The sequence below is a fragment of the Lathamus discolor genome, chromosome 4, assembly GCF_037157495.1.
Source record: "Lathamus discolor isolate bLatDis1 chromosome 4, bLatDis1.hap1, whole genome shotgun sequence".
NCBI classification, from domain to species: domain Eukaryota; kingdom Metazoa; phylum Chordata; class Aves; order Psittaciformes; family Psittacidae; genus Lathamus; species Lathamus discolor.
Genome location: NC_088887.1, coordinates 21,521,099 through 21,533,184, shown reverse-complemented (window position 1 = coordinate 21,533,184; position 12,086 = coordinate 21,521,099). Strand labels below are relative to the sequence as shown.

Here is a 12,086-nt window from a genome sequence, read left to right as displayed (position 1 = left end):
TAAATCACAGAATAAACAGTGATAATAACAGTGTCAGATACAGATGATGCAGATTCTTGAATGTTCATGGTTGAAGTAAGAAACACTGAAGAGATTAAACAGTGACCTGAATTTGTTTGGAGAAAATCTAGATTTATTCTGAGTTTTTCCATTCAGGACTACTGACATGGTCTAAAATTAAAATACTTCTATTATGTAAAATCTGAAATTCCGTGATACTTACTTTAACCCAAAATGACTTGAAAACTGGCTAATTAGGTTAAAAAAAGCATTAGTAGTAAGTTAGTTCATTGATAAACAGAGAAGTTTTCTAATGAAGTTTTAAGGACTAGTTCTCATTGCAAGTCTTTTGAATATTTATCAATAAATCAAAAGAAGATACAAATCCATGATGTTAAGTTTGTCTCTAGTTTAAATAAGATCTAGAGGTGGTTTTTATTAGATTTCATCACAGTCCAGTCATTGTGCATCTACAGTCAGGTGTACTTATTTAATATAGACAGCGTAAGCCCAGACCTCTAGGAGCAGAGAATGTAAGCTACTGTGGGAATTCCCTCTTCTGCTGTAATGTTGCTGCACAAAAGTCCTTTAGTGGATTAAGTACAGACAAAATAGCAATATTACATCTTCTGCACACACCATGCAGTCATGTTTTGTCCATTTCTAGTGCCTGTTTTTTGAAAGGATTGCTAAAATTCTGTTGAGAGGCCAGGGGAGAGTTAGAAAATGATTTATAGTCTCAGAAGTATATGTCTCGCCATGAATCGAAAGGTATATCAGTTTACAGTTTGTCAAAGGCTGTATCTCCATGGCGCATGCACCACTGAATAGTTTATCCAAGCTAGATTTAAATGTCTTGCCTTGTGTATTTGCTTGAAGAAGGGTATAAATGCTGTCTTGAGGACAGTCTGACCTACCCTGAGAGCAGTCTCATACTGGTCAATTGTGTGACAAGATCCAGTGACTGAAAACAAAACTGAAAAAGGAGAAGTGGTAGTTGGAAAAATGACACAGTTCATCATAATGAATGCAGTTAATCACTGAAATATGATTTAAAGCAAAACATAGGGTCACTGTGGAGCCTTACTTCTTTGTTAACTGTTGCTGATAATCAGTTTAAGTAGTGAATCAAGGTAAAGTTATATTTGTATATTATAAATTTCATTAAACTATTTTATTTTTTTTCCATTAGAAAATACCCTTGCTATGTTCAAAAAATAACTGAATAAGTAATATTCAGAAAGCTCTGAATAATGATAGGAAATCATATTTCAGGTTTTTTAAAATTATATTAGTATTTGTGAGTGTGGTTCACTTTCTAAAGGAATTTGACATATCGTATTCATTTGTTATATTTGTATTTGTTTTGTATTATATTTGTTAAGAACTACTCCTGCAGGACAGCGTTATTCCATTCACTCTACTTTACTATTGTAATTTGCTTTTAGTTGAGAAGCGAGTCTGGCTTCTTTTTTTCCTATTTTATATTATAGTCAAATAGTTACTATGAAGAAAGCAAATAAATGGATGGCAAACTGAAACATATGCAGTGTCATTTGCTGCTGGTGATTATCCATTTGATTATCCACTGTAGAATTTTGATAGGGTTATAGATGGTTTACAGCATTGAGTGATCAAGGGAACCTATAGAACAGAAGCGTGGGGGGGTTTTTTGGTGGGGTTTTTTTGGTTTTGGTTTTGTTTTTCTTAATTGATTAATAAACTGATCAGTATTTTACTGAAGCTTCTAGTTAGTGGGACTGGGGAATTCATCCAGGTGGTGTTACTTGATAGTAATTTTAGGACTTTACAGAGCAAGTATTGTCAATATCTACAGACTGCAGCATCTCCATTTAAAATGTATTATTTTTGATCATTTTGGATGGCAAGAGAAGTATCCAGATGCAGAAGCTCTGTTAGATTTTAAAGATTTGATATAGATTTTATAGCAAAAAAGAAGGTGAACCAACTGGCAGTTTATATTAATGGTATTCACATATCCTTGTATGTTAATGATGAACTGGAGTGAATTGTGCTTGCTCTTGTCCAAAACTAAGGAAAATAGTTGATGGAAACCATGAAATAGTTGACAAGGAAGAAGTGCCCCAATAGCTGCAGGAAGAGAAGGGCTTTTTTCTCGCTTGCTTCTCATTGCACTAACTTGATCCTTTTCCTTGACAGATTTCTTGCAGTCTTTGAAGAACTTAGGGTGGGGGTTATGCATGCTACACGTGAATGGGATGTCACATTTATTTGCAAGTGTTAAGGGTCTGAGAGACACCTGTGGACAGTGGCAAAAGAAATGCATTACCCATATTCTACCATTTGCTTTAAATGGTCACTGACTACATTATTTAGTGCACATGTAGTTGTTTTTGACTATACACCAAAAGTAACATGAGCGTACTCTACAAATGAAAGGAGATGCTTATTACATATGTTGGTTTTGGTCCGTATCTGTTCTTCCACTTCTCTCTTTAGGAAAATACTGTGGGTTTGGTTTTCAAATGGATGGTTTAATTACTTCAAAAAGTAATGAAGTCACAGTACAGTTCATGAGTGGAACACATACTTCTGGACGTGGATTTTTTGCAGCTTATTCAACCACTGACAAATCAGGTATTTATAATCATTTGGTATTTTCCATGTGCTGGTAAAAGTAGAGCTAATAAGAAGCCAGAACTAATTTATTTATTTACACATTTTCACAAATTACCTTCTAAAAATGAAGACTTTTACTATGGTCTTCCTGGTACTACTGTGTAGGAAATTGGACTGTAAGTTACTGTAGCTTTAAAAAATTAGTATCAGACCTTACCATGGGTAGCAGAGGAAGAACAGAGTCATTTGTTATGAATTAAAGAGCTGGTTTAGATAAAGGACAAAATGCATTTATTTTTCAGGTAGTACTCAAGGTGGCAGATAAAGAATAAGTTTTCTTACCGAGCTGTATGTATTTGTACAGTCATGGAAAATTTTATTTCAGTAATGGTATTCTGTACTCCCTCAGCTCTTTAATTATATAATCTGCTGACTACTTTTTAGTCTTTTTGCCATTTCTGTGGGTTTTCTGATGCTTTTCTCTCTGTATTTTGCACTGTATATGCTGATACACAGTAGATGAAAAATGAAAGTATCAGCCATGGATGTAAGTAACATGTCACTCATATTTGTTCCCTATGCTGCCTAGTTTCAGTACTGTAGGACTGTTAAATGCTGAAAATGCAGGTCTGTTCAGTTAGTTTATAAATTTAATTTTTAATTTCATTTAATTTTGTGAAAAGAGCATAAGTTTGCATCTCTGAATTATCTTGGGCTCTCTGAGGTATAGCTATGAATTGAAACTAAGTTGCATAGAAAATAAATTTTTGTAGTATGTTCTTACCTTCTTATCTATGTCACTTTCTCAGTGGATTTCCCAGTTACTCAGGCAAATTATCAAGGTTATACAAGAAAATTTGGTAGGAACTAAACGTTTTTTTTCATTCTGAGACTTCTGGTTTTGTGTACTTTAAAAAGCCTACTCAAACTTGTTTTCTGTGTCATCCTCTTGACCTAACATGTTTTCTTTCCAGACCTAATTACCTGTCTAGACAATGCAAGTCACTTTTCTGAACCAGAATTCAAGTAAGACCTTTTTTTTTTAATCCGTTTCCCCCTCAGTCTCTTTAAGGAAGTAATTTTAGTGTTTCTGATTCAATGTTAGATATACCTGATGCAGCTTTGCTTGTCCAGAGAACTTAAGAAACAAACTAATCAGGGTTAGAGCTGGGTAATTTTGACCTTTGCACTCCTCCTTTCTCCCTCTGTCTCCCTTTTTTTGTTATTTACATGCAGTATACAGTAGAACTTTGTTAATTTGCATTAATGCATAGAAGCTAGTATCTTATTTCCATAGAAAGAATGTTGCTTTTATAAACATATATTACAGCAGGTATACACCTTGAATGCTGAAATTTATATTGCAGTTACCTAAGGAGCACTATGAAATGTGTTAAAAATTGCAAACCCATTTCACGGTTTGGTGTGAATTAATAGGGTTCTTTGAACACAGTGCTGTACCTTCTGATGGCAGAAGCTGAAGTCATTTCTGTGTTTTATCCTTCTCCATTTTCATGTAAAGCAATGGCAGTGTTTAAAACTGCAGACTTGTGAAGAACGTAGCTTACTTTTTGGAGATCCTAATCCCTGCAATGGTGAAATGTTTCAAAGTGCAACCTTTGCCTTTCTCTTTACTTTTCTGAAGTTCCAAAATAGGGCTCTAATTGTAGCTTCTGGCCTTATACCACATGTGCTTAAGTCTCTGAATCCCGCTATTTTCGAGGTACCTGCAATGTTGCTTCAGCTGTTGAACTCCAGTGAAAATGTTAATGGTTTACTCCAGTTCACTGCTAGATCTTGAAGATTTCTGAAGATCTAATAGTTTTTATATATGTAGTATGAAATGGCACCAGGACATGAACACAGGCTTGCATTAGAGGTGCAGATGTCTTTGCCTCTTGCTTTTCATGAGCTAGTGGTACTAACTGAATTTGGCCAGTTTTTTATGGTCAAAGCATTGCCAGGAATATTGTATAATAGCATTACTTTTCAGATGTATTAGTTAAAGATGCAAACCAAATAGAGATGCAGGTGTCTAGTTTATAAAATAAAATTTGTTAATATGGTTACCTATATGACTTTCAATTTACAGAAGCCATTCAGTCTTTATATTATAAAATGCTGGCATTATTATATTGAGACTAGAACTGTATTTTCAGATGAGACTTTTAAAAATCATCTTTAAATGTTCTGGTCTCCTCTTGTGTACTTCTCTTGCTGAGCATTTTTTTTTTTTTCTGCTTTGATAGGTCTTCAATCAGGATATATCCTTAAATAGTGATATATGAATGATAACAGTGTATTGTAAATCAAAAACACAGTGGCTTTTTTGTAGTTGCATGCATCTTTTTACTTGATATTTTGTTTTCTTCTAGTAAGTATTGTCCAGCTGGATGTGTGATTCCTTTTGCTGATATTTCAGGCACTATTCCCCATGGATACAGAGATGTGAGTAAAAATACTGTGGGCTCATGAGAGTTTTGCTAAAACACGCAGTGTATAATTACAAGTCGTTTATAGTTCTTCGTGTTAGTTCTGTTGCCTGGATTCTGGAATATGTTCCTCCTAAAGCTGAATAGCATGGTACTTGGTTTTTTTGCACAGCTGCTAAGTGCCCGGTGCTTCAGTTGTTGCAATCTCAAAGAAGTGATGTGGTAGAGACACTAAGGCCTGCTGAGAAAGGTGGATCAATCAAAACAATGTGTTCTACTTTCTCTTTGGTTTTGTTGGGTTTCTCAGGTTGGGAAATTCAGATTTATAGAGAACCAGTTCTATTAATGATGCCGTCTTGGTTCCGACAACTGTAATGCCTCTCTAAACAGAGGGTCACAGTGGTTTTCTTGATTTTTATTTGCAGCATGAAAGGTGAACTACTGTTTATGCTTGGCAGCTATAAAACCATTTTCAGAACAGAGTTAATGCTGCAACATTAATAGTTCTGTAAACAGGAAATTAAAATCTTTAATAATGTACAGTTCGCTTAGAACACTACAAAACCCTATATAGTGTTTTTCTGATGTAAGCTTCTACAACTGAATTAGCCTGCCGTAGGACTGGAGGGAGTTAGCTTTTTTTATTTCTAAGTGTTTTAAGAATTTAAGAATTTTGCTAATAATCTAATAAGATTACATTAAATCTCTTTGTTTACCTTAAAATACTCTTTTAGGAAGCCATTAGGTTTGACACAGAGGAAAGACAATTAAAAAACATTAATAAGCAAAAATTTTAATACTAAATACGAACCTGAAGTACGTGTCTCTGATTTTGTTTTGTCAAGCATTAAAATCGTAGGATGTCTGTTTAAATAATTACCCATATGTAAAAATGTCATTACAGCATAACTGTGTTACATGTTCTGGTCCACCGCATGTTCTTTCTAAATGGCTGTGAGGTAATTTTTGTAGCTAGTGACAAGATGAAGTTGATTCTCTGCCTAACATATTGGCAGTGTCTATGGGACTAGTGCTTGTTGGGATTATTTTTATTTTTTTTTTCCCAAAATCTGGGAAACTTTTCTATGGAGGAAAAAGGAAACCTAAGGAAATAAACATCTTGTGACTTTTCATATACTTTATTGCTGTGAATAAAAGGGCAGAGAATTTCGCAGAAGTCAGACTGTGTGGAAACAAATCAGATTGTCTGGCGCTTTAGACCACATTCCAGATACAAACTCTCATGCATCTCTTCCAAATGATAGCAGCTGCTTGCTACTTAAAAAATACCCTAAATCTTGATTCTTTTGTGTGTGTGACCCCAACGTCCACAGTCCTTGAGGATTTGAAGCTCTCATTGCTGACATCTTCTGGTGAGCAGGGAGAGGAGAGAGCTGCATCTACTGCTCTTATTTCCAGGGAACATAGGAAAGGAAAGAGGAGCTGCAGCACAAATGAGACAATTACATTTATTTAGAATCCTTTGGGGATATTTTGGGGGTGGGGAATAGGATTAGAGTTTTGAATGCGTAAATATACTGAGGAGAATTATGTTGGAAAAGTCTTGGTGAGCAGGTTTGGTTTTTTTTGCTGGTTAGCTTGAGAGATATGGGCATCCTCGCCTGCTGCACCATGCAGTTATTTCTAAAGAAGCCACAGTGGAGAAAGTTTTGTTTTTAAAATAAAATGAGAAAGAAAATCATCCATGAAGCCTTCCTTCCTTGGAAAGGACCTGCTGATTCCTTTTGTAGTGAGACTCTACAGCACCTAGTGGACTGGTTGGCAGAGCAGTGCAGCAGATGTGTTTACCAGCAACAGCTAGTAGTGGACTTCGTTTGCTCTCAATGGCACAGGTAGCCTGCAAGCCAGGGAAATGGAAGTGCCACTGTGACATTTGTTAGTGGATCCAGGCTAACAGTTTTCCAGTGAGAGCAGAAAAGGACAGGATGTCCTGCAAAAACTTTTTGTGTAACTGATGTCTATTGACCTTTACAGGCTAGGTAATCGGTTTCTTTAGAAGGAATTCATATATTTAGTGTGGGTTTGTGTGGATCAGAATGCTCTGTGGTTAAACCATGAGTTAAACAATATAACCCATCAGCTAACAGCTACAAAATCTGCAATGCATCACTCCTTAATTGTGAGGAAATGAATAAATATACTTTCAGTGTGCTTTCTATTAAAAAGTTGTCTATGTATTTATACATTCAACTTCTGTTGTCTAACATAGTAGATTTATTGTAGGCTGAAAGTCTGGCTGTCTGGCATTTTCAGGCTCATTCACCTTGCTGTTTGTTTGAGCTTATTTAATTAGACGAGTTATACTCCAAATACATCTGGACAAGGATGCATTGACATGTAGGACCTTCTTTTTGTGTTTTTATAAATTCTGTAATAAACTGAAGATGAATGGTTTCTAAATAATGGAGAGATGGTTAAATAAGAACAGTGTCTTAATGTAATAATAAAAAAGACTATGACTAGACAGTGTAGCATTTACAATATACAGTGTGGTATTTAACTTATTTACAAATCAGCATTGCATTTTCTTTTTCTCTCCTCTTCAAGTCATCATCACTTTGTATGGCTGGTGTTCATGCAGGCGTTGTATCAAATACTCTGGGTGGCCAAATTAATGTTGTAATCAGCAAGGGCATTCCGTACTATGAAGGCTCCCTGGCTAACAATGTCACCTCAAAAGTGTGAGTATATTTCCTATCTTCTCCTTATATGTAGCACCTTAGGTCGTGGTAGTGTCCAATTGTGGGATTAATTTCAGCTGGTGGAGCTGAGTGTTCCATGGACAGGTTTTCTTCTGGAAGCTTCTCGCAATGCTCTTTTGCTGTGGTGTGATTGTTTTATCACGTATTTTTAATCCCTACACCATAAAGATGAATTTTCCAAATTCTGCAAGGGGTAGGTTTTATCTTCCAAAATGCATGGCATGACCATAAAGTCCTAATGCTCTGTGGAAATACAATAATGTAATGACAACTTTCTAGCTGCAGGGAAAGAGCATGTCTTTTTATCTCGAAAGTCCCATGAATGAAAGCAGAGGAGATTGGTTCTTGTTATTGTGATTAGCTTAATTTAAAAGGGAAGCATTTTAATGAAGTCTTGGGTTTTGCTGGGCAGGTGTTTGTTTGAAAGCCTTTAAGTCTGATAATATCTCTGGGCTAGATTTCAGTTGGAAAGGTGCTTGTACTGAAAGTGCTGCCAACTTGATGATGGGAAGTGTTACTTTAATTGTGAAGTGCTTGTTTAGGCATTTCTGCATAGGTTTTGGTGGCAAGCAGTCAGGCAAGAAAAATACACTGAAGAATGGTTGTTTCATTTTTTTCACTGGCTACCACAGAACCCGTCTTCTTTTGTTCTCTGCAGGGGACTGTTATCGACTGGTCTTTTCACATTCAAGACGAGTGGTAAGCATTATCACATGTATTACATGTTGATACTTTCATACAAATTTTGTGAGTAGAAATAAGTAAGTGTGCAGGTGTTTTATTTCTTAATTTTTGCTCATTAGACTGCGTTCCTCACTAATGTGTATTTTTAATTACTTCCTCATTTGATGATTAATCATCCCTACATATATATATACATTGACGTATAAATTAAACCTTGCTTATCTGCAGAAAGAGATTCTTTCAGGTTATGTTTCTCTCTTATAGTCTGGTTTAAAGTGACTCCTGTACTTTAAACATATTGCTAAATCCCATAAAAATAAAGCATATTGTTAATCCCAAAATGATTCCTCAACTTTTTCCATTCCCTTTTACTTTTTCTCTTCCCATACTATTGCAGCTGAAAGCTATGAGATAGATTACTTATCTCTTGCTCAGGAAGGGCATCTCTTGGGCCTTGCTCTATGTGGAAGTTGTGTTCCTTCTTGACCACCATGTTTTTTCTGAAATATGTACCAGGTTGCTGATTGGTATAACAAGTGTTCCCCCTTTTTTAGGGCTTTACTGCTTTTCATGTTTTTACTTTCTAGCAATTTCCCTGGTTTATAAATAAATTAGGTGTAGTTTTCTAAATGAAAGGTAGCTTTTCTGTAAGTCACTTCTAACATCCATTCAAAGATGGCATTCAAAGTATAGTGAAATCAGTGGCCTTTCCTTAGTTTCTTTAACTAACAATATAAAAAAACCTTAACAAAAGAATTTTGTCTGTTTTCTGTAAGAATAAAGAGCAAAACAAAGAAGAAAGGGGGGAGGGGAATCATACACATACTCTTCAAAAGTAAACAAATACTTTTCCTAATATATAAATAAAAGAGATGCTGAATGGGGATATAGAAGCAGGAATCTGATGGGCAGGAGTGTTTGGAGATGGAAATGTATACAAACAAGACATAATGTTCAAGTAATTTCTCTCCCAGGCCCCTGTAAGAGCTAGAAGAAGGAATTGCATGTCTGGTGACCTTATGCATGGAGAATATTAAACACAGTGGTTGAGGCAAGGTTTATTGTTTAGTTGTCCTTTTTTTTTTTTTTGTCTGTCAGAATGTGATCTGATAGTGTATATAAAAGGAAATAAATGGCCTGGATATATGAAGAGCTAGGACAAAATGCTGAGCTAGACTATCTGGATTTCAGTCACACATTTGAAAAATTATTGACTACGACAGAGACAAGGTGCAGGTCTCGATTAAAATTTGTGTGTACTTGGGTGGCCTGGGAGTTTGCTGAAGGAGAAAAAAGATTCCATATTATGTTAAACTAGGTTGGGGGAGCTAACAGCAAAGGGGAAACCATGTTGGGTTGGTTGTTCAGGCTGGCGTACTGAAGGCAAAGATTGCTCTCTAGTGATATGTCTAGGGAATACATGTGTGAAGGGAAAACTGCTGTCACTACAGAACAAGATTTTAGCAAAAAGAAAATGGGATATCAAATAGCCACAAGGAAGTTTAGCCAGGAATTCAGGAATTTAGGAGATATTTTTTAGCCATCAGCAGGACGTGACATGGGAAGAAACTTTTAGTAAGAATGGTGACAAAAAATACAACTGATTTCAAGGATGTGTTTGAGCTCAAGGCCACGATTATACACAGCTTCCTACATGCTATGGTGTATTGTTCAAATTAACATTGTGATACCAAGGTGGGTTTAAAAACCAAAAAGTTCTGTGACACTAAAAAGGAATGATCCTATCCCTTTTTCAACCATACATGCTTCTAAACCATGACAGCTCCCCCAAAGCTTCTTGTGTAGTGCTCTGTGTGGGTGGTAACTGAGAGAATATCCACATGCTCTTGAGCAGACATAAATCATAGAACAGTCATGACCCCAAGTTTGGTTCCAGCATCACTGTTAGAAAGAAGAAAACTGTGTTTTGTTGGTAGTGTTATTATGGAATAAACTTAGATGGCAGTTTAGAATTTGCATGTAAAGTCTTAAACTCCAAGCAGGTAAAATCATTGAGTAACTTGAATTTTCATTTTGAATCCTCTTTTTCTCTTGCTCAGGTTGCTATGGGACACTGGGGATGGAATCTGGAGTAATCCCTGACTCCCAGATCACAGCATCATCTATTCTTGAGTGGCCTGACCGAACAGGACAAATGAACATCTGGAAACCTGAAAATGCCAGACTAAAAAGGGTTGGTCCTCCCTGGGCTGCTTTTATGAGTGATGAACACCAGTGGTTGCAGATTGACTTGAATAAAGAAAAGAGAATAACAGGTAAGTGAATCTGATCTGGCTTTTAAGCAGCAAAAAGTTTGGTTACTGACATCCTTTTTTCTAGTGCTTGGTCTTAGATAAACTCCAGGTGACGTTTAATTATAATTACAGAAAGTTGGTTCCATGTCTTAGCTAATACACTGGAGCCTGGAGTTGAACAGGTGGAGTTTCATAGTAGAAAACACCTCTTCCATCAGAATTTTTTGAAGTGTTTCTTTATTGGATCCTTGATGCTTCCCCTGCTGACTGTCTCCTTGGAGGTGCAAATCCATATCCAGTCAGTCCACTGGTACCTTTGATGCAGGTGTACTGCCTTATATTCCTAGGTTTTCTGTATTGCCCAGCGCGGCTGTAGTGAATCCAACAGTGGAATAGGAGCAGATGCACTGCAATGTGAGAGAGCAGCAGAGTGAAATGGCTGACAGGCTCCCTGTCACCTCCTTGCCTGAAGTAGAATTTGGGCTGAGAGCTGGGGATGGTGGGCACCTTGCCAGTCTATTGTGCTTTCCCTCAGCAAATGGACCCAACAGTGCAGACTGATACAGCCAGAGTCTGGGTTAGGCTCTGCTCCTTCACAGCGATTGTGGTAGACCATGACTGTAGGAGAGACAACTGGAGGTGCTGTTTCCCAAATCTGTTCTGGTTTGCTTCACATTTTGGGAGTTGTGTAAGCTCATGGTTTCCTATTCCTGTTGATGGCAATGTGGTCCATGGCAAGTAATGAAGCACTAGGCATTTATGTTTTGGGTTTAACCTCAGGGGTAGCCTTAAGTAATGGTAGTGCAGCTACTGCATCTTCTGTGTTGCCGTTAGTGTTTTCTGTTTTAATTGTCCAGAGGTGATTCAGTGTTGTTAATGGGCATGTTTGCAGTCTGACTTAAAGTGACTTTAGGTAGAGTGCTTCATAGAGTCCCAGGCTTTAAGACTATTGTGAAACATCCTCCTTTGATCAGTTTGTCTCTTTCGCAAGTGCATGAGTTGGTCTCTAAGCTCAGCTGCACACTGTGCTATTAGCAGCTTGGCTTCCTGTCATTAAGCAACTTGGGTTCACCAGCAGCCTTTGTTATTACCTCCCTGGGGACTGCTTGGATTTTACATTACTCCTCTAATTCCTGTACTAATAAGCTTTTACAGAACAGCTTTCCTGTGTGAATCATTGTGTGATGCTGAAGTGTGGGCTTTAGGAAGCTATGGTTCTTTCAGTGGTGCTTTGTGGGTGGCAGTACAAAAGCAGTGAGGAGCAGTACTGGAGACAGGAAGTGGGCCATGGTCAAATGAGCAGGCTGTTTGTATTAAAAAATAGGAGAAAAGTGCTTAGCAAGGTTGTTTCATGAGAATTGAAATATAAAAGTAAGTAAAATGACTATTAA

At 36.9% G+C, this 12,086-nt stretch overlaps 1 protein-coding gene across 2 annotated transcripts in view; it reads left to right on the top strand.

Annotated features, from left to right (window-relative positions):
- DCBLD2 (discoidin, CUB and LCCL domain containing 2) overlaps positions 1 to 12,086 on the top strand; it is a 50,450-nt gene that overhangs the window by 25,263 nt on the left and 13,101 nt on the right. For both annotated transcript variants that reach the window (XM_065676570.1, XM_065676569.1), the window contains exons 3-8: positions 2,482 to 2,619; positions 3,576 to 3,627; positions 4,977 to 5,049; positions 7,602 to 7,735; positions 8,415 to 8,455; positions 10,501 to 10,716. In XM_065676570.1, the coding sequence (XP_065532642.1) occupies positions 2,482 to 2,619; positions 3,576 to 3,627; positions 4,977 to 5,049; positions 7,602 to 7,735; positions 8,415 to 8,455; positions 10,501 to 10,716 (654 nt within the window). The remainder of the gene's footprint in view (positions 1 to 2,481; positions 2,620 to 3,575; positions 3,628 to 4,976; positions 5,050 to 7,601; positions 7,736 to 8,414; positions 8,456 to 10,500; positions 10,717 to 12,086) is intronic.